Source organism: Cariama cristata, unplaced genomic scaffold (genome assembly GCF_000690535.1).
Source record: "Cariama cristata isolate BGI_N322 unplaced genomic scaffold, ASM69053v1 scaffold14745, whole genome shotgun sequence".
In the NCBI taxonomy this organism is placed as follows: Eukaryota; Metazoa; Chordata; class Aves; order Cariamiformes; family Cariamidae; genus Cariama; species Cariama cristata.
In genome coordinates, this window is record NW_009617065.1 from 7728 (window position 1) to 29735 (window position 22008).

At 35.4% G+C, this 22008-nt stretch overlaps 1 protein-coding gene across 1 annotated transcript in view; it reads left to right on the forward strand.

Annotated features, from left to right (window-relative positions):
• The first annotated feature begins 451 nt into the window (after positions 1–451).
• The window catches only part of ARNTL2 (aryl hydrocarbon receptor nuclear translocator-like 2), a 29377-nt gene continuing 7820 nt past the window's right edge, over positions 452–22008 (forward strand). Inside the window, exons 1-13 of the mRNA XM_009700395.1 lie at positions 452–594; positions 1827–1862; positions 4133–4171; positions 6646–6803; positions 9022–9101; positions 9861–9953; positions 12004–12121; positions 12939–13082; positions 14759–14999; positions 15941–16047; positions 16644–16794; positions 17998–18053; positions 18869–18977. Coding sequence (XP_009698697.1) covers positions 500–594; positions 1827–1862; positions 4133–4171; positions 6646–6803; positions 9022–9101; positions 9861–9953; positions 12004–12121; positions 12939–13082; positions 14759–14999; positions 15941–16047; positions 16644–16794; positions 17998–18053; positions 18869–18977 — 1427 coding nt within the window. The 5' untranslated portion in view covers positions 452–499. The remainder of the gene's footprint in view (positions 595–1826; positions 1863–4132; positions 4172–6645; positions 6804–9021; positions 9102–9860; positions 9954–12003; positions 12122–12938; positions 13083–14758; positions 15000–15940; positions 16048–16643; positions 16795–17997; positions 18054–18868; positions 18978–22008) is intronic.

Below are 22008 nucleotides of genomic sequence, written 5' to 3' on the forward strand. Positions count from 1 at the left end.
TGTCCAGCTTGTTTAGAAAACATAGTTCACTATGTATTTTTTAGGTTTAATTCAGTGTTAGTTGCAGTATTTTGATCTGATGGCTAATGCCACATCTTGTGATTTTGCAGCAGGATGTTTGAGGTGCTGGGGGATTTAAGTGTAGTCTGCTAAGACTGTGTAAGGAGGAGAATAGATGTATTTTATATTGCATTGGTGTGTTCATTGGGTTGATGAGATCGTTACAGGACCGTCAGAAGATGAAGTGAATGTAACAAAAAAATTTCAGTATGTGTTGGATTGTCACTGCAGCAAAACATAATGTAGCAGTGCAACCTTTATGTCTTTTGTGTCAAAGGCATAGAAGCTACCCATGGACAACTTTTGTTTTTTCCAAATGAAAATCAGAATGGATACAGGGTGATGCAACTCTTGCTGGACACTGAGCTTTTTTTCCCCATTCACAGATAACTTCTCAGTAGATGGAAACTCCTGCATTGCTTCTAGAGTCCCCAGCCTCATGAATCCAGTAACTAAGCCTGCTACCACCACTTCTTTCAATGCTTCTGTGGCTGAGATTCCAAGGAAGCGCAAAGGAAGTGATTCTGATAACCAGTAAGTAAATCGATTCTGTATGTGCCTCAACATGTATCTGAGGCATTCATCTGTTATTTGTGCAACATGGTAACTTACCTAATCCCCTTTCCTTTATTTGTTACCATTATTATTACAGTTTCTTCCAAATGCATTCCTTGACAGTCTTGAGTTATTAAAAATAGGAAAAATAATCCTTAAATCTAGGGCATATAGGTAGCATTCTATAATGCCATTTCCTGGTCTGAAGTGTCTGGATAATGTGTCTCTAATGCTGAAATTTCAGTCCTAACTTTTTTTTTTCCTTTGCCTGCTAGTAAAGCAAGTTCTCTTTGCAGCATATTGTTATTAAGTTGCTTGCACCTTAAAGTGTGATTCAAGATTGCTAGTTAAGCTCTTTGGTCTAGAACTGCAGAATCAGAACTGCTTCTTCAGTGAGCAGGGCAACCGTTTACTTAAATGTCCAGACAGGCCTGTGACCTAAAAATGAGGATAGTACTCAGTCTTTTTAAGTGGGTCATACTTGACTACTGAGATGGTACTGTCGACTGTTTTCTTCTGTTTTATAACTGCCAAACAGATGCCAGTTAACCAAATAATCATTTACATAGAAAAGTATTTTTAAAAAAATGATCTATTCAAAGCTATGTTAATCAGCCAGAAGAAAGGGACACAAGTCAGCCTGCAGATCTAGTGCATTACAAGTATCTCCAAACTATTGTGGAAAATCCACGTTTAAAAAAAGGGGGAGGTAGGAAATATACATGCATTTGTGATTATTAAAGCGATTAATCATGACTGCTCCCATATATTGATTTACAGAATGTAGCCATACTGTGGATGTTGATATAATTGTCAACTTGGAGACTCAAGTGTATCTTGTAGATCACTGAAGATGTTAGTTTCTGGAAAAAAAGTCACCATTCTTTTTCAGTAGCACTTTTTAATTTTTTTCCTGGTCAATAAAAGTGCTGGTTCATCAATAGTGTTTCCCTGAAGTTTGAATCTCTGTCTGATTTCATGAAGCTTGTGTCATTAAAAAAAATTCAAGTCCAAGATGAAAAACTAATTTAAAAAGTATTGTTTTATAAGAACTAGTAATTAGTTTCTAAAAACTAATGTTCTTCCTGAATACTAATCAAGTGGGGTTTACACTAAAATCTTTCTGTGACTTTTTTTTTTCATGGGGTATATCAAGTCATCTTTTTGTGCTTCAAACTACTTTTTGCTTACTTTATTACCTGTTTCTGCAGAGATACAGTTGAAGTTGATGGTGATCCTCCGAAAAGGTACTTTTTATAAATTAATCCATTTCTGTTTTCAGTGCTATAAACATGTCACATTCTCCTGTTTGGCTAGATGTGTGGTTTGCCTTAAGGAATGCTTTGTCTAAGGGCAGGTCTTCATACAGCACAAGGTGATAAACATATAGCTAATTAACAGGATGCATAGGTCCATCCAATGTTAAGGTGTTCTGATATCTCTTTCTAAGAAGACAGTCTGACTTGGTTATAACTTTACCAGACTTGTTAGTATTGAAGTTAAGGTAAGAACAGGAACGAATGAAAAGTAACAGTTAGTAAGACTAGGGAGGTGAAGGAAAGGTCTCATACTCTTCTAGGACTGCTGCATGTAAACGTTTTTTGTTTGTTTTAACCTTGTCAAGTCCTTTTTAAAATAGAGCTACCACAACTATGTTAAAATAATGCTATTACAAGATGACAAACCAGAGTTAAGATTGGCTGTGCAGCATAAGTAAACTCTTTGTGCATATATGTTAGGGGACAGTTATTAATTACAGTATTAATTTGTTCTGATTTCTTTTTTTGCACCTGAATACCTTACTTAGAAAATGTATTTGTTTGTATGTAGCTGTGCAGTATTCTTTTTTATAAAATAGAGTATTTCAGTTGAAAGGGACCTACAACGATCATCTAGTCCAACTGCCTTACCACTTCAGGGCTGACCAAAAGTTAAGAGTAAATTCCAGCGTGTTAAGAGCATTGTCGAAATGCCTCTTAAGCACTAACAGGCTTGGGGCATTGACCACCTTTCTAGGAAGCCTGTTCCAGTGTCTGACCGCCCTCTCGATAAAGAAATGCTTCCTAGTGTTCAATCTAAACCTCCCCTGGCGCAGCTTTGAACTATTCCCATGCGTCCTGTCACTGGATACCAGGGAGAAGAGCTCAGCACCTCCCTCTCCATGTCGCCTCCTGAGGAAGCTGTAGAGAGCAATGAGATCACCCCTCAGCCTCCTTTTCTCCAAACTAGACAGACCCAGAGTCTTTAGCCACTCTTCACAGGACATGCCTTCCAGCCCTTTCACCAGCTTTGTCGCCCTCCTCTGGATGCATTCAAGGGCCTTCACATCCTTCTTAAATTGTGGAGCCCAGAACTGCACACAGTACTCAAGGTGAGGCCGCACCAATGCTGAATACAGTGGGATTATCCCCTCTTTTGACCAGCTGGTTATGCTGTGTTTGATGTATCCCAGATGTCGTTTGCCCTCTTGGCTGCCAGGGCTTGCTGCTGACTCCTCTTGAGCCTGCGGTCAACCAGCACCCCCGGATCTCTTTCTGCAGGGTAGTCAGTGTTCGGTACATTGGGTAGTATAAAAATCTTTCTTAGGGGATAAAATGTTTGTTTATTTGTGGATTTTTTCCATGGTGCTTATCATGGAAAAGTGTGAATAAAAATACTCCTCTTCTGTCTTTAAAATCTCTGCTTCCATTTTAGAAGAAATGGGGAAGTATGTTTAATAAATCAATTGAGAAAATAGAGGAAGAGGTGGTATTCTTTATTTTTTCCTGATTAATACATATTCTGTTATTTCTAACACCAATTAAGTAGACCTACATTATAGCCATGAGGTTGAATTTCACCCTGTATTCATGTAGTCAAGGTAGTTTTAATCTAGCTATTTATTAATAGCTAATTAATATTAGGAAAGAAAAAAGATCATTGCCTTCGTTTGAATCACCCTTTATATTTTCCTGCTGTCAAATATTTATCGTGATAGAGGCACTATGATTGTCTTTCATTTACAATTTTATTACATAAACTTTCCAGTTGTTGCTATAAGGTATGGGAAAATACTTAATTTTTACTTTTTCTGACCATGAGCAATTAAAGTCTATTTTAGGCCCAGTCTAGGCTAGGGTTGCTTTTTTCATCGTTTGAGAATAAGATTTTGGAAATAAAAAGATGAATAGATGATCTCTCTTGTAAAAGTTTAAAAAAAAAAATAAAATCAAGCCTGGACTTAAGTTATTTGAATGTTCCATTAATGTTGTTTTCTCCAGGATAAAAATAGCCCTGTAATTAGGAAATATCCCCATAATATGTTCACATAACTATGAATATTGGAAGTTATGCTTTGGTCCGTTTCTGTTACGCATTGCTTGCTAGATCATTTTTGGTTTAGGAATTTTTGTGGGTTTGCTTTTGTTAAAGCCATCATAAATTTGTAGCGTTTACTATATCTTCTTGCATTCGTGGGAGGAAAGAAGTGCCTAGTATTAAATATGCAATGTAAAACTCTGTATCTTGTTTTCTCTAGGAGTGAAGATGAAGAACATGTTAAAATGAAAGATTTCAGGTACTAATTTACAATAAAAGTACATTTTGCTAGGCAATACTAGGATTCACAATAATAAAATATGAGTTTGTGTGTAATGTTCATTAAAACTGTCAAATATTTAACAGTAAACTTTTCCTTTTCCCCCTTAAATGTTTAGTAATTTTTAGAGCCTCCTTAAAGATTTTATTTTCTACTAATTTTAATGAAAGTTGTGTTGCAGAATATCTCAGATGTTTTAGCAATAACCTGAGGTTAAAATTTTCAGGGTGAGAATTAAATGCGGTACAGTCAAGTCATGTATAAAGGGAGGAGCTGATCCTCAGTCTGTATGAATTTGAGAATTGTTTTTTCTAGATTTGTCTGCACTTGGAGGTATTTTAAATTTATCCCACATGAAAATGGATTCAGCTAAAGCATGACAAAGTATTCTCATTCTGGAACAAGTTTTTGTATAGGGAATTACTCAAAGTTTGCCATTACACTTTGAATTCACATCTTACCTGAATACAAATTGAAATTCACATAAAGCACTTGTAAGATTTGAAATGCCGTGGGACTGAATGCAGTCATGATTCATCCAAACAAATATTTTAAACTATAGACAAGCCACTTTATAAAACAGCTCTAGTTTTACTAAGTTGTTTTGACAAAGGAAAGACACTTTTATTTTTATGTGAACAGAGATGTCAAAGCAGAAAGACATAATCCACTCTGCTGTCAAAAGCATTATTTATACAGTCTACTAACTAATAATTATGAGCTGTTCCTGTAATTTAAATAAAATGGAGGAAATGAAAGTGTTCCAAAATATATTTACAAGTTTTTTGTTTAACTTCAAAATTCCTTTTTCTTTACTGAGTGTCCCAGATTGCTGCACAAGATTCTATTTTGTACATTGCTTTAATAACTTTCATGTTGTATTGTTAATTTTTTTCCTTAAGTTTTGGTTCATTAGTTGGAGGAAAAAAATAATTAGAAGACTCTTTGAAGGTTTGCTTAACAGTTATCTCCTTCCGGTGTTTCTTTTCTCAATCCTGAGGTTCACAGTTCAAGGAGCATACTCAACATATTACTTGATTATTCCTACCTGACACGAAGGAAAAGTTAGGTGAACCTTTAGAGTTGAGAGTAAGTGATAAAATTAAATTTTAAAAAAGGCTTTAGAGAGAGAAAAGCTAATTACTTGGATGAATGACCCAGAATTATTTGTGTGGAGAAGGGATTTGTTTTGGGGAAAAATAATAGATGACTAGGTCTTTAAAACTGTATTTTGTTCTTTCTCAACAGGCCAGGTGTAGTTAACTTTATTACCTTCAATACCTTCTGTTACAGTATGCCTAAGAGGAAGAGTTTTGGAGATCAGTTAACCAAAACTCATTGTCCCTTGGTTTGGTTAACTACCATCATGTCTGGTCTCAGTCAAAAAGGAAAATAATCTTGATTTTAATTGAGTGGCTAGCTTGTCTTCTGCGTATGGAGGGAATAGAATGAATTAAACTTCTCTTGATCTGCTAGAGGATGTTAGAGAGGAAGAGATCAGCTAGAAAGGCTAACATACTCCACTAGATAGAATTAAAGAAAAGGTGACCTGAAATATGAATGTATTTGTGATGTGCACTGTCATGTGCCTTAGAAGGGGTTTTCTGATGAAAACTGTCCAAGAAGACAAGCTCTCTTTCTGTGGTTGAGTTCTTGGACTGTGGCTAAACAAGAGAGGAAACCTGAGACACAAGGTACACACAGAGGCTGAAACCCTTTCTACCACTTTATCAGGTGAATGAAGAGGAAGACTTTCTGAAATACCTCTGGTGAAATAGTATGAGGCATAGCTTTTTATTTCAGTTTCTACTATGTCTCTTATAAGCACATATAAATATATTGTCTGTTGCTTCTGCTGTGCTTGTGTTTGTGTCTGTCTTCAATTTGAGTAATTTTTCAGGTAATGAGATAATGAGAAGACGCTGCTCATCTCAGACTGTTGTGAGTTTGCATAAAACAGAGTTCAGAGATGCTTTAGCAAGTGTTGAGAGCATTCTTTTAAAAAAAAAAAAAAAGTAGCAGAGTTAATACCCCATCTTAGTTACACAGGCCAGGTAGAGAGAGCGAGCCAAGGAGCAGAAAGTCTTCCGGTGATTGCTAATGACATCAAAAGTTCTCTGGTATACAATAGGGTGTCAAGGTATTCACTTGGACATCAAGGGTCACAAGAAGAATTTAACTTTTATAAGTCTTTATAGCCTCTTATTCCTGCCACATATATTCAAGTTGTTGTTTGACATTTTTTTCCCCTCAATATTTCACATTATTATTGTGACCATTTCTGCTTTGTTCAAGTGAATCCAATTCAATTGTCAAATACGAGTAGTGTATGAAAAATTGTTTCGATGTAGTAGTACATCTTGTGATACGTTCCATTCCCAAAATTGAGTTAATGAATATTACAGGGAAAATCATGTGTTCTACATCTTCCTTCTAATAATTTTTCTTCTTAGAGAGGCTCACAGTCAAACAGAGAAACGAAGAAGAGACAAAATGAATAATTTGATAGAGGAATTGTCTGCTATGATACCTCAGTGCAATCCCATGGCACGAAAGCTAGACAAGCTTACAGTGTTACGAATGGCTGTGCAACACTTAAAATCTTTAAAAGGTGGGTTTTAGGAAACTAGTCCTTAAAGTTCTTGTCCTATCAGGAGTTATACTGTGTATCTTCTTTGATGTTAAATAAATTAGAGGTCACTTATTTTACGTTTCCCTCCTGAATTCAGTTCCAAGTCTGTTCTTCATTTAAATTTATGTGTTTCTAGCTTCCAGAACTTCATTTCTTCTTTTTGCTTAGTATAGCGAAAAAAAGCCACACTTCATTGTCTGGTATTTTCTGTCTGCTAAGGGTATGCCTTGCAATCAAGTCACTCCTTGATTCTTTTTAAAAATCACAATGATCAAGCAAGTCTGTCTTTCATTATTTTCCAACCCCTAAATTAAATGTGTGTTCTGTGATATCTCCACTTTCCATCATACTTTCCATAGCAGTAATAGCTGTGGTGCTGTACCAATGCCAACAGCTATACTACTAATAGAGAAGCAAATGGTCTTCATACTCCTGTTTGTTATTGCCATGTTTGTGATTGCATCAACCCTTTGTCTCTGTATTGGAATTTCATGTTTATCTGTTGACTTTGAAATGTAAAACATCATGGAAAAAGACCATTAAAAAGAAAAAAACCAACAAAACCAACAACAACAACAAAACTCAACCAAAAAAACAACTGAATTTTGGGAAGGCTTTAAGTTGAAGGCCAAGTCATTTATAAGATATCAAATACTTCCGATGAGTTGTTTGTCCAGTGTGAGATTAGGAGAAAAGTCTCCTCAACAATGGGAAACTATGCTAATGCTTACATAAAGAAACTAATGTAAGTAGTTGCACTGGTAGGAAGCACAGAGAATTCACTTCAGTGATAGGTTAAGTCTTTTGCAGTGTAACTTCATAAAACCAAAACCAGCTGCATAAAACCAAAGAAAAAATAACATTTGGACATAACTATCTTCCAAACTTATTTTTTTTGCCTGCAAGAACAGTAGTCAAAAGGAATGTTGCGAGACAAAATATACTTTAACAGAATGGTTAATGACTTTGATTACATTAAAGTCTTAAACACCATGAAATGTTAGAGAGTACAAAGAGAAAGAGTTATCAAAAGTTTATATCCTCAGTCAGCTAGCAAAGTTAAAGTAGTCATGGATCTCAGTGAATGGTTTAGTGTCGGGATGGATCAAATCAGGATATGTTCTTTCCTTGCCTTTTGCTATTGCGGTTTTAGGATTTTTTTTTCCCTCCCCTAAAAAAATTGTATCTAAATACAAGTTGCGTATAGCATAGTCTATCAGCAGCACACAAGGTTTTTTGGCAGCACTGTTTCAGAATAATAATTTGGTCAACTGTAAGCAAAGATCAAAGACTGTCGGCATTGCAAAAATATTGATTATGAATAAACATATCTAATAAGAACCCCATTAGTCTTAAGTCTAAGGAGTATAGGAAACTAATTATGCTACTAATTTAACAGTAATAGAATCGTAGCGTTGGAAGAGTTTGTTGGAAGAGTTTTCTAGAGGCCTTTTGGCCCAAGCAGGCTGAGAATTTTGTGTAAAGAAATAATGTGGCAAATTAGCAGGACAATAATTGCACTTGCAGATTAAACAAGCATCTACAGGAAATCTTCAGCTCAAACATTTGTTTGAAATTTGTGCTGAAATTTGCTGGAAAATTCAACTGCTATTTACCTCAAAAAATACCTAGAAAAAATTCTGGAAATGCTTGTAATGGCTAAAAATTAATTTAGGGTACTAGCCACGGGTGCTAGAACAGTAAATGTAGTGAGTCAGTCTCACTACATTTAGTGAGACATTCGATTTAACTACAGTAAAAGTGTTTTTTGGATTGTTGGATATAGAGTACTAATGAAGCATTGTTCATGCCAAAAGACAATTGATAACATTGGAATTATTCAGATTCAGCAAATGTTAAGGATTCTGAAAAAGGCCTATGTAATTTTCTAGAAAATTCAGTTCTCATAATACTATTTCTCTAGCAGTACATTAAAGATATCTGAACAGAAGTTTCCTTGATTTATGCTAAGTAAAGGGCAAGAAAAAACTGGTGGAGTGTCTGTATTCGTTACCAGCATATGTTTATGAGGGATTTTTTTTTATTTTTAATTTTTTTTAATTTTTTTTTTTTTTTTTTTATTCAGCTGGTGTGGTTGCAAGGAAAATTTATAAAATACAAAACAAGTATAACTCTGTTAAAAGTAAATTTAAAATGTAACTTTTGACATTATGTCTACAAATAATGTATTTCCCAGGTTCCACTAGCTCCTATGCAGAAGTCCGGTATAAACCTTCATTTTTAAAGGATGATGAGCTCCGACAATTAATCCTTAGGGTAAGAAGGAAGCTCTCAGTTAAATTATGTCCTTATTAAAGCTTGCCATTAACTTGAGTTTTTAGTTGGCAGCGTGCTTTTTTTCCCCATCTTTTTCTTCAAGCAAGTGCTTTGATGTACTTGATAAGTACAGATTTATAAACTCTGTACACTATACAGGCTTTTTCATAAAGGGGTAAAGAAGATGATTTGGGAGCATGGCAGACAGCAGCCATTTAAGGGATAATAAGTCTGTATATAATTGCATGTTTAGTACATAAAATTTTTTATGTTGATGTGGAAGTCTGCATGCAAGTATAGAGAATGCTTTTAATTATGCGTAAATATATTTGCAGTTGTTTGCTCTCCTTCATTTAAATTTTTAAAGATGTATTTTGAAAAAGATGCAGAAATAATACTTGAAAGAAAATCTTTCGTCCTCTTTTCACACTTTGTCATATACCCACACCCCTTTACCTTTTGTCATTTGTGACTATTTTCTTTTTCCTTTGCTGCAATAACACCCTTTGCCAAGATCTGTAAGATGACTCCTAAGTTAAGCTGTTTTGCAGCTCTTTTCCAAAAGCTGTGTTTAAGAAACTTTAGCTGTCAGTAGTTGAAGGTCTGATTTGGTCCTTGGAATCTTAAAGGCTCTTTGGTGTGATTTATAACTTATTTAATTAAAAAAATCAGGCTTAAGAGTGTGCTTCCTTATAGTCATCAATATTCATTGTATATTTTAATTGTATGTTTTTAAAGACAGTATCTTTATATTTTCAGGCTGCAGATGGATTCCTGTTTGTGGTTGGATGCAACAGAGGAAAAATTCTGTTTGTGTCAGAATCGGTTTGCAAAATACTTAATTATGATCAGGTGGTTATAATTGAGTTTCTTGGTTTGCTTTTACCTTGTGTTTTCTTAGAAATTTCTAAGCTTTTACATTTTATTGTATATTACTAAAAAATGATCCTTGTGTAGAATTTCTTGGAATTTCTTTGGTTTAATGTCATTCGGAGTAAGGCTGAATATCCTGGAACAGAATATTTACAAGTACAGTCAGTGTTCCTGACTTGAGTAATAGCACCAGATTTCAACTGATCATCCTTAAGATGACTGGTAGTCTGAGAGGAAGGGATAATTTGAAGACGTCCTTGTTTCTGTGTCCAGTAGATTTTCTTTTGAATGGTGAGTGATTTTTGAGGGTTTTTTTAGGCCAAGGAAAATTGGTAGTTCAGCAGCGGAAGTTGATGAAAGCTTTCCTTGGTAATGCCTTTATGCTCAGATGCAGTAGATAACACCTCATCCATAATAACTATCCATGTATATACTCTTAACTTCAAGGAAACTGAGATAGGGTGAGTTTAGGTTAGCCAATAGAATAAGAGAAATAGGAAAAATATCAGTACCTTCCATGAGTTGACATTTAACATCATGGACAATTAACACAAATAATCAAGGCATGATAAGTTGTTCATGTATCTATGACTTCTGTTCCAAAACCAGAGGCTAAAACAGTTACTGCTTCCATATGTCTACTTCTATAACTTTGAAACCATTTGGACTATGTTCATTTTCTTCATAAATGGAAGGGTAACCAATCTGGACTCTGTTTTATAGATTTTTTTTAATTATTATTAAAAAAACCCACAAAACTATCTTTTTAAATTAAAGTGAAATGAATCATCTTATGGGAATAAGAATAAAGCAGATTTTTTTTTCTATTTTTTTTTTTTTAACTTCTACACTGAATTTACTCAAGGACTAAAAAGTACCTTTTGGAGTCTCTCACATCAGACATACCTATTTCCAGACACATAAGATCTTTGCTGTTCCAGCCAAAGAGATTCAGAGAACATAACTGACTTAACCCATGACTTTATTAGCTTATTTGGGAATCATTGTAGGATATGAATCCCGTCCTGCAGTGTAATCTGTTTGTTACACCTATATATTTTGACAAGGCTGCTATTAGCCTTTCTCAGTGGCACTCAGCATTTTCCCTTTGTGTTAGGGTTAGATGGGGACTGGGCAAATGAAAGAGGCTGTATGTTTATCCTGCTTTCTTAGCTTTTCATTAAACCCATTTCTGACTCTGGCTTATTGGAAAAGTGCTCCCCTTTATGCACTGATCACATAGCAAGGGGCATGGGTCCAAAATCAGTTGCAATTTGAACCTAGAATATTGCTTCTCAACACACCTCCTTTCTACCAATTCATGTGATTTGCTGTGGTGAAGGTAAGCAATGAAAAAACCAAAACTAGCTCACTTCTGTGAGAATTCTTTCTTGTTTCAAAAGAAAGTAGTGCTGCCCACAGTAATGCAGTGGACCAGTTACTTTGGATCAGCAGAGTTGGCAGGTTGAATGGATCTCAGCTAAAGAGACTCCTGTAAATATCCCTTACCAAGGAGTGCTGAAGTGAGTTGACCTCTGCTTCCAGGCAGCTCCTGGCTCAGTGGTGCCATTTTGTCCAACCAAATTAGAACTCCAGTCATTAGGTAGCATGAATATTTCTTCCTATTTCCTTACCTTCCCCCTCCCCACAATAATGTGTGAGTGGAGTTATTTTGTGTGTAGCCTTCTTTGACTAGGAACAAGAATCGTATTATGTATGTAAATAAAACATTGGTTTTACAGAACTATTTTTTAATATCCAGCTATATCTGCTATTTTTCAAAGGGAAGGTAACAAACTACATTTTTACTATCCTGTTTTTATAAAAATAATATTAAACAATGACAATTAAATGTGGATCAAAATATTGATATTTAGAATAACTGCAGTATTTGACTTTTTTTTTAATGTTGTAGAAAGTTGTTTTTCTGAGATAAGTAATTATTGTATGAGGTCCTGTTCTAAAATGGTGTGGTTCTTACTTATTTTGGGTTTTGGTGTGGTTTTTTGTTTGTTTGTTTTTTAAATAGGCCAGTTTAATTGGACAAAGTTTGTTTGATTACTTGCATCCAAAAGATGTTGCAAAAGTTAAGGAGCAGCTTTCTTCTTCAGATGTCTCTCCTAGGGAGAAGTTCATAGATGGGAAAAGTAAGTCATATTTGAATGTGCTCAGATATTTATTTTTTTTTAAGATATGTTAATAAATCTAGTTATTATGCAGGACATACTCATGTGTTCATATGTGCATGGATATACAAACTTGAGGTATAATTTCTATGAACCAAACGTATTTGAATGCTTATCTACTGCTTACAGTTTAAAAGCTAGTCCAGAAAAAAATTCATTTTAGATAATAAGAATTAACCGAAATTACGTTGTTAAACATTTACCAAGATGTAGTCTGACGGTTTTTCTACCAGGCATGCTACTTTTTTTTCTTGTATTTGATAGGTCTTGTCAGTACAAAAGACCTGATGTAGTCGAACATGGGATAAAATACTTCAATATCAAGAATCACTGTCTGCTCTGAAAATGCTAAGTGTCAATCCTAATTTAACCAAATCTTATTTTGTTTACAGTTATTTCTAATAGGGAAAGCGTTATGTACTGTGCAGCTAATGACTATTTTATAGCTGGCTTTTATAAGCATCTTTGCAGTTCTTCCTTGTACCAAATAGCAGTTGAAAGTTTATAAAGCGTATTTATTAAAATACCATTCAAAATATCAAGAAGGTTTAAAAATAGTTTGGTAGTTCTTTTTAATTTTGGAATATGTATGACAGTCATGTTTCTTTGCCCTGTTTCAGTTACTAGACTTTTTTCATTTTTAATTGTAAGGATAAAATTTAGGCAACTAAACAGTAAGGAGAATGTACTGAAAACTAAAATGAAGAAAAGGCCTTGTATTCTGAAGTTTTATTGTTGAATCTTGGTTTTTTTAACTGCTTTACTAAATTTTTGTAAGCTGGCTTGCAAGTACACACAGATTTTCAAGCTGGACCAGCTCGACTGAATTCTGGTGCTCGACGTTCCTTCTTCTGTCGGATAAAATGTAGTAGGACCACAGTCAAAGAAGAAAAGGAGTGCTTGCCCAACCCAAAGAAGAAAGGTATTCAGACAGTGTAGATGAAGTTGGGGCTTTCTGTCTTGAAACTTGGTATATTTAAGTTCCGAGTCAGTAGTGTGACCCTTGTAGTTATCACTGATTTTACAAAGTAGCTGTAGAGAAGTATAAATATGTACTGAAGATACGTTTTGAAAAACAGTCTAATTGTACCCTTTCTCGTCCCTGTTCACTCCTGGAAAAGAGGGAGGGAGGAACCTGAGTTACAGTGGCTGTTTAGGAGCACATGGTCTGTTGTAGTCAAATTTTAGAAGTCTCAGGGATATTTTTGAAAACACTGGAGCAGATCAGAAGAATGAAACTAAATAACATGTGTCTTGAAGATAACTGTGTGAATAAGGCCTGCAAAATCTACTGTTTTGAAGGAAAAAAAGCAAGTAAACCAACTCTTTTTTTCTGATTTACTTTTTGTGTTGTGTGTACTTAAAAGTATGAATTTTCTTTTTTTTTTTTTCACTTGTAATAGTAAAGTTAATTTATCAGTGTAATTCCATTCATTTTTCCAGTAATTTTAATTTAGTTCATATTTTGGTATGCCTGTACAGCATTATACTCCTGTCAAGTTTTTGGTGAATGGATCTTTTTAAAATGTAATTTCCAGCTTTTTTTTAATAACTTAGTATTGAGTTTTGCAAAGGTGTGCTGAAATTGTTTGACCCTGAAAAAAACCTCCTGCATTTGTTTTTCAATGTAACCTCTTCTTGTTGAGATATACCATACAGTAGTAAATTTTAAAATAGGTCTGTAATTGTAAGTAAATAGAATTCAGTCTCCCTTGATGTGCCAACTAATTTGGTGAGATAAGAATTTAACTTGTATAAATGTTTCTTAGGAAAGGAGTATTGAGAGAAGGCACCTTGATGATCTGGGAAACTGTGACGAAGTCACAGTAGGATAACTGATGTTTTCATTTTACAGAGTTAATATATGTTTTCCATAGTTGATAGGAAATCAAATCTATGTAAAGCATAATTTGTTCCGAATACAGATACCAAGAATACTTCGGCAATTTTTTGAAAGATAGTTACTGTAGGACACATAATGTCATCTCTATGCCTTGATGCGTATGAGGGTGTTTGCATGTTATATAGGTAGCAAAGAGTCTAGCAGCAATAGGAATGAATGACAGTGTATGCTGTAATTTAAGACTTTTAAAATATTTGTGTTCCCAGAAAACGGAGGAATTCAGAAGCCTAAGATAAATAGAAAATAAGCTAGGTTGTTCTCTTGACTTATGCTAAAAGAATATGTTAAGATCATCGTGTTCACAAAAGGTAAATTGATTTGGAAGCTACAGAGTACCTCTCCAATTTATTTTAATTTACAATACATATGAAACCATATAAAGAGAAAGTCATCTGTGGATTACCAAACTGTTGGTTTACTTTTTTTTCTGTGAGACTGTGTTTGAACTGCCAACATCTGTAACTTATCTTCCTAAATCTTACATAGGGTTAGAAGCACTTTCTCCAGGTAAGCCAAAATTAAGTAGTACAAAATTAATTTAAAAATACTCTGTAAAATTATTTGTAGCCTTGCACAGTTGTTGTAGGTAAGCATAAAATATAATTGCTGGTCTCATGGTGAAAGGAATTAAAAAAAACGTAATTCAGTTTACTTTTTGAACCATAACTGCTGCTTATTTCATTTCTTTTTATTAGATCACAGAAAATACTGTACCATTCACTGTACTGGGTATATGAAGAACTGGCCTCCTAATGAGGTGGGAGTAGAAGAGGAAAATGATGTAGAAAAGGACAGTAGTAATTTTAACTGTCTTGTTGCAATTGGGAGGTTACACCCTTATATTGTTCCACAAAAGAGTGGTGAGATAAAAGTCAAAGCAACAGAATTTGTTACACGATTTGCCATGGATGGAAAATTTGTTTATGTAGATCAGCGGTAAGCGTTTTTTCTTTAATGAAGAGAAAATGAAAATGACACCACTAGTTAAATTTTCTAATACTTTCTGTCAGAACTGTAATTTCCCAAGCAGGATAGAATTTCTAGGTGCTGTGCACAGGAAGCAGTTCATTCTGAATCAATGAGTACTTGGGCTGTGGTTTTTTTGTCAAACACAAAACGTAATGTATAAAAATATATTGTCCTATAGGAAAAGGTGAACTAGCAAGATTAAAATATGTGAGAAAATGCACCCATGTACTAATTTTTTCATAAAGAAAAATCTCAAGGTAGAGCTTCATAGCTATGCATATGACTTAAGTAATAAACACTTAACTAAAAATTATTTCTTCTTAAAATCTTACTATTTTTAAGAAATACATTATATCTTAATGAGGTACCAAGTTATTTCATTAGAAGTGAAAGCTAAGCTCCTGTTTTCTGAACTTCCTAAACCAGACTTTTATTTCGTGTAGAAACGGAGTTACAACTTTCCATTTTGAATCTGATTATTGTCACTGGAAGCTTTTTATTGCTTTCGGTCATCCTGTCTTCCCTCTAAAAGTGTCAGTTTAAAGCTGTTCCTTAAAGTGGCAGAGCAAAATTCAACTACTAAATTTTTTTTAATGACTCTTTATGTGTGACCAGTATCCTGATTGGCTAATAGGAAGACCTAATGATAATAAGTATTTTGTGTGTACATGTGGCTTGCATATTTAAACACTGTTATTTTTCTTTGAATTGCCATTCATTGCAAATGGATAATTTGCAGTGAATAATTTCCTGTTGTTTTAGAGCTATACTAGTGCTATATCTTTTTCCCGGACGTGAACACAAGCATCTATTTCTTTAAATATTAATTTTCTGCTTTATTTGATACTGAAGAAAAAAACTTTGCAGTTGTTTGAATCTGCTGTAGTTCATGTTTTTATTTCTAACAGTGCAACAGCAATTTTAGGGTATCTGCCACAAGAGCTTCTAGGAACTTCTTGTTACGAGTACTGCCATCAAGACGATCACAATCATCTAGCTGAAAAACATAAAGAAGGTACAAAATAGTTGGTCCTCCCAGACTACTTACAACTACTAGTAGCTGCTCTGTGAAAACAGTACAAATCAAAAAATCAGAAGCTGAGAATTAATAAAACTAAACAATCTTAGCATTGTCCTTTTCTATGTCTATGTTAAGACATACCTGCATAAAGCTTCTAATACAAGCAGGGAGAAACTTCTGTTGTCTTGGATCTTGGTGCAGTGCTTTAATTGCAAGGAAATAATGTTGGTGCTTCTTTCAACACTCTGCTTCAATGCTTTGTAAGACTGAGGAAGGAATCCTGAAGAGCAAATGTGCCTAATCTTATAATTAAAGGCACTGATTATGAAAGTTCACCAAGTCACTGGTCTCCCTACTAGTGGTTTGCGGCAACTTAGTACTTGGGCTTTAATTTAAGATTGATAATATTGCTGAAACTATAGTTTGATTTTAGTAGGGGTCCTGTCCTGTCAGTTGTTCTGGCATTTAATTTGTATTTCTGGCCATCAAAAACATTTTGGTTTTATGATGCTATAAAACAGATATTTTTTTCTTAAACTTTATCTTTCTAAGTATAAATATGGTGATTACAACTTTCCTTTCTTGTCTAGTGTTGCAGAATAAAGAAAAAATATTTACAAATTCCTACAAATTTAGAGCAAAAGATGGGACTTTTGTTACTTTAAAGAGTCAGTGGTTTAGTTTCGTGAATCCGTGGACCAAAGAACTGGAGTACATTGTATCAAACAACACTGTGGTATTGTAAGTAATTCATATGAATCCCCATGTTATTTTTTTGTCTTAATTACAGTTAGCATTAACAGAAAGAAACCTGTTTAAGAAGCAGAACAAGACTAGAAAATACCAACACTGCACAAAAAGTGGTTGAGTAACCTGGAAGAACACTTTTTTTGCATTTACCATTTATTTTTATTTCAGGCTTAAGTTGTGGATATGACTCTGGAAACTGTGCTATTTCCCAGTAGAAAAAATGAGGTGAAAGAGTTTCTTATTAAAGGAAGAAAGAAAGGATCTCTTAAATGGAAATGTGAAGTTAGTTCTGCTTTTCCTTCTGAGCTTTACAAGACTGCATGTGTCAGTTGAGCTAATTTTAAGTGCTACCCTACCTGCCATGTGTCAGAATGTGGAAAAGCATAATTGATAGGTCATAGAAATGCAAGGCAGGACAAAAAGATACTCTCCAAATTGATTGCAAGGGAAGAGCCTGTGAGACAGTAAATGTGTGTGTTGAATTCTTCTTTTTTATTTTTAATTTTTCTTTTTCATTCTCTGTGCCTAGCAATGGAACTGTAGTTTGGATTTGTCCAGTGATACTGAGGATCTTTGCCAGTGGCTGGGTTTTTGAGAGGGGGATGAAGGGGATTTTCCATTAAACGAATTTGTCAAGGGGGCCTTTTACCCATTCCATAGCTGGTTCATGTCTTAAGTCAACATCACCCACCTATTTTGCCTATGTCCTTTTTCCTGAAGAAGTCCGAGAAGAGCAGTTAAGACAGTCTATACTGCCCAACAGCCAAAGGCCACTTTTGCCTGCCCTGGAGATCTGGGCATCTGCAGCTGTCTAGAGGAGGGAAGGCAGGCAGGAGCTGCTGGCAGAAGGGAGCCACTGACCTGGCCTTGCTACAGTTGTTTCTGGTTAACTGGTCTCCCTCCTAGTAGTAAAAATGACAACCTTATTCTCTTGTCGGGAAACACAGGCAACTATGTTGGCCTTTCTTCTTTATTTGGAGAATAAGTGGAAATTAGTATTTCACCCAGTGCTTCAGAAACAGTACAACAGATTGAACATTGAAATGTGAGAAATATCTCATTTTTTTATTAGTTTGAGGATGTTAGTTTTTACTCTGTGTAAAGTATTACCGAAATCAAACATAAATATGCTGCAGTTTGCCTTTGAAAAACTTGTGATTTTTTGTTTGTTTTTTTAATTTATTTAAATGTCAGAGGTCACAATGAGTCATCTGAAGAACAGGTTCTCTACGGTTCCCAACCTGCAGAAGGCAAGTGTCACTTCTTACAGTTATCATAGGTGCATCTCCTGATCAATCGTTACAGTTTTAGATTTATTCAATACAGGAAGTTTTTATTCTAGGTGGTTGTGCAAGGAAGGATTAAATTTTTTTTAAAGCTAATTCTGATAACAATTTCTACTTATTCACAGCATCCTAATTCATCTCATTCACATAACTGTGATCAGAAGGGCTTACAGCATATCTTTTCCTACTATCAGCTTCTACTAGAACTAGGATTTTGATTGATAGGATATTATGCTTCTGTCACAGACTCTTTTCATATTTTGCCTGGTTTTCTGAAGAAATGTAATTGTACTACCTGAGTTCACCTATAGAATATAGGGTGATACTGATATTGATATGTATTTTGTTAATATTTTTCTGCTCTGCATAGATTCTGATTTCTACATGCAGTTTTATCATCTTGCTATGAGGGGTTTTTTTTATTTTTGCTTTTGAAATTGTTCTTTTTAATAACTGATTTCAGTTTGTTAGAAATCCAAGGGTTTTTTTCTCATTTGTTTTGCATTGACTGTGAGAGAGACTGAAGGTGGTGATGATTAAAGCTAATTTCACTACTGAAGATCAGCAATTTTCACAAATATGTTATTCGCTTATCTTTATATTTTAAATGAGACTTACAGCACCCTTCCTCATGAGTTAGTGTTTTAAGGAATTTAATTTCTGAAAATAAGAGATACAGAACAAAAACTGCTTTAAAATTAATCCTTCAGATGATTGTTCCTTGCTGTGTAATGAAACTGCTACAAACTTAAGGTTTTATTTTGGTTTTTTAACTGTAGATGCTGTAAAACAGTCTTTAGTAGGTGTACCTGGAATGTCCTCCGGAACAGTTCTTGGTGCTGGAAGTATAGGAACTGAAATTGCAAATGAAATACTAGAATTGCAAAGGTAATAAACGCTTAACATCATACATTAGACATTTAAGTAAAGATACAGAAGAGGTATATGTGATTATGTGAGTGTAGTTCAAGTTTCATTTTTATTGTGGTATATGTATAAATTACTTTTAGGTTGAGCAGTGGCATTATGAGATACCAATTATAACCTAATGTTAATCTCATGCATGGCAGAACACATCACTGGTGTTGATAAGTAGTTTTGTTCTGGGCATGAAATTTCCTTTGTTAATGAAAGTACTATTTAACTGACTTCAAAAGCGTTACTGTTATGCAGCTTTTCACGTGATGATGAAATGGGTAGATAATCCATTTGGGAATGGAAAATCAGTTGTCTGTGAGCATTGTATTTTTTCTGATAACATTGTCTGCTAGGAAAACTTTCCTTGAAATACTCTCCGGTGTTTCAAGTCCCCCACTTCATAGCCTGTATGTCCCTTTCCTGATTATCCTGAATGCAGACTAAAGTAATAGCACAATTCCCTCCCAGTACCCAGCAATAGATTAAAAAAAACTCACTGCAAATGGGAATCCATACAAGATTCAAATTGTTAATTAAAGATTGACCCTTTTAAAACGGACTAGTTTTAGCAGATACATAGCACAGCCAATGAACTTGAAAGGAAGAAACATAATTTTAATGTGAAGATATCCTTATGTATTTTTTGTGTTGTGCACCCGCAGTGGTGTCTGACTTGCTTATAGAGGGAGAGGTTATTACTCTATGTCAGTTTGCACTGTATCAGCATTTGTTATCTAAGAACATTTTAAAAGAATTCTCTGAGCCCCCTCATTCCGGGACTTTGGGATGCACACAGAAAAAGTCAGTTTTCAGTCACAGCTCTCAGGAATTAAGGCTTCCTCAGAAGGTCCAACCACTTTTGTTATGGTCAAGTTTAGGATAATGGTACTATCATCTTATCAGCACACGACAAGTTATCGACGTGTCAGCTTTGGGTAATGAAGCCGTCCCTCAGATTTTAGATCTTATACTTTCAGTTCCAGGTAAAGGAATGCCAAGAAGTTTTTTATGTCTGCCGAGCAGTGTGTTCCAAGGTTCCATGTAGTTCTTTCCACTGGCACTTTTGCAACTGGACCTGAAAGAGTAGTAATATTAAATCTTCCAGGAAGAAGTACACCAGTTTTGATAGCAATGGTAAAGGTGTAAGATAGTTTCATATAGAATATCCTGAGTTGGAAGGGACCCATGAGGGTCCAACTTCAAATCCAACTCCTGACTCCACATTGGGCAACCTAGAAGTTAAACCATGCATCTAAGAGTGTTGTCCAACCACTTCTTGAACACTGGCAGGCTTGGGGCCATGACAACTTCCCTGGGGAGCTTGTTCCAGTGCTTGACTGTCCTCTCAGTGAAGATCTTTTTCCTAATGTCTTCCCCTGATACAGCTTTAAGCCATTCCCCACGTCCTGTCACTGGACACCAGAGAGAAGACATCAGCACCTCCCTCTCTGCTCATTCTCCTCTAAGCTGAACAAACGTAGCATCCTTAGCTGTTCCTCATAAGTCACGCCCTCTAGTCCTTTCACCATCTTTGTTGGCCTCCTTTGGGCACATTCTAATATTTTTATATCCTCCTTATGTTGTGGAGCCCAAAACACAGTACTTGAGGTGAGGCCATAGCAATGCTGAGTCTAGTGGGACAATCCATTCTTTCAACTGGTTAAGCTATTCTGGGCTTAATGCACCCCAGGATACTGTTGTCCCTCTTGGCCACCAGGGCACGTTGTTGACTCGCACTGAGCTTACCGTCAACCAAACCCCCCAGGTCTCTTTCTGCAGGGCTGCACTCCAGCCTCTTGTCGTCCAATCTATACATACATCGATATGCCATAGCATAGTCAGCTTTTGCTGTTTCAGTAGTTGTCTGACTCATCTGCTTGTCTGTGAAGATGTTAAGGGAAACAGTGTGAAAAGCTTTACTAAAGTCAAAGTGAACAACATCCAATGCTATCTCCTCATCCACCAAGCTAGTCACCTCCTTGTTAGAAGGCTGTCGGGTTGGTTAAGTATGATTTCCCCTTTGTAAATCCATGCTAAAGTCCAGGATTACACATTATCTCTTTGCAGTGTGTTGTGTTCTCAGCTATCTCTTCATCAGAAGACAGTATTTAATTTTCTGAAACAGTAAAAACCATGATCAGAGCCTACAAGCGTGATGAGTGACAGTGGTATATGTTTCTTACTCTGTTTCCAGTATTTTGGAATTGCCTTCTGATGATGAAGTCGCACCCCTTTACTAGAATAGTCAAACTGCACAGGGAATCATTCATTTTCAATGAAAGGAAGAAAAGAATAAACACTTTAGTTGTGATGGGATGAAAAGATTGCTTCTTAAAAAGTAATTAAAAAGAAAAAACAATCCATCCCACAGCATGTTGGCAGGTTGCTGGGATTATCCAGCAAGGAGGAGGAAAAGCACTGGCAACAGAAAAAAGATTGATATCCACAGCAGTGAAAATGGGATGTTACATTTTGGTAATACCATTGTTAATGTCCTCTCATCACTACCACCTGTAGAGGGAAGGAGAGTCAATTTTTATTACATCTTTCTGAAGACTGAAGTAAGTTGGCAAAAGTTCTCATCTCTGATGGTTAATATCCAGGCATGACCCAAGAGCTTAATTTGACTCTTGTTCTAGATGCTTCAGTCAGCTCAATGTGATGTTGTTGCTTGACATCACCTGACCTTTGCTGAAAATGCTCATCCATGTGAGCATACGTGTCATCAGCTTAAGGAAACCAGTTTATTAAATAGGTGAATAATAAATTTGCTGGATGATGACAGAATGAATGCATTCCTGGGAAAGTTTTCTTCAAAGCTACCCCTTGAAAGTTCTGTTATTTGTGTTTTTAAGAACCACAAGCAATGCTCTTTCTCTTCATATTGCTACAGAGGCAACAGTTTCATGAGCAGTATCTTCCTAAGCAACAGAGGGGAGTTTTGTTGGCTTTGTATGAAGATCAAACCAACCCATTACTCCTCTTCTGTGACAGTTCAGCA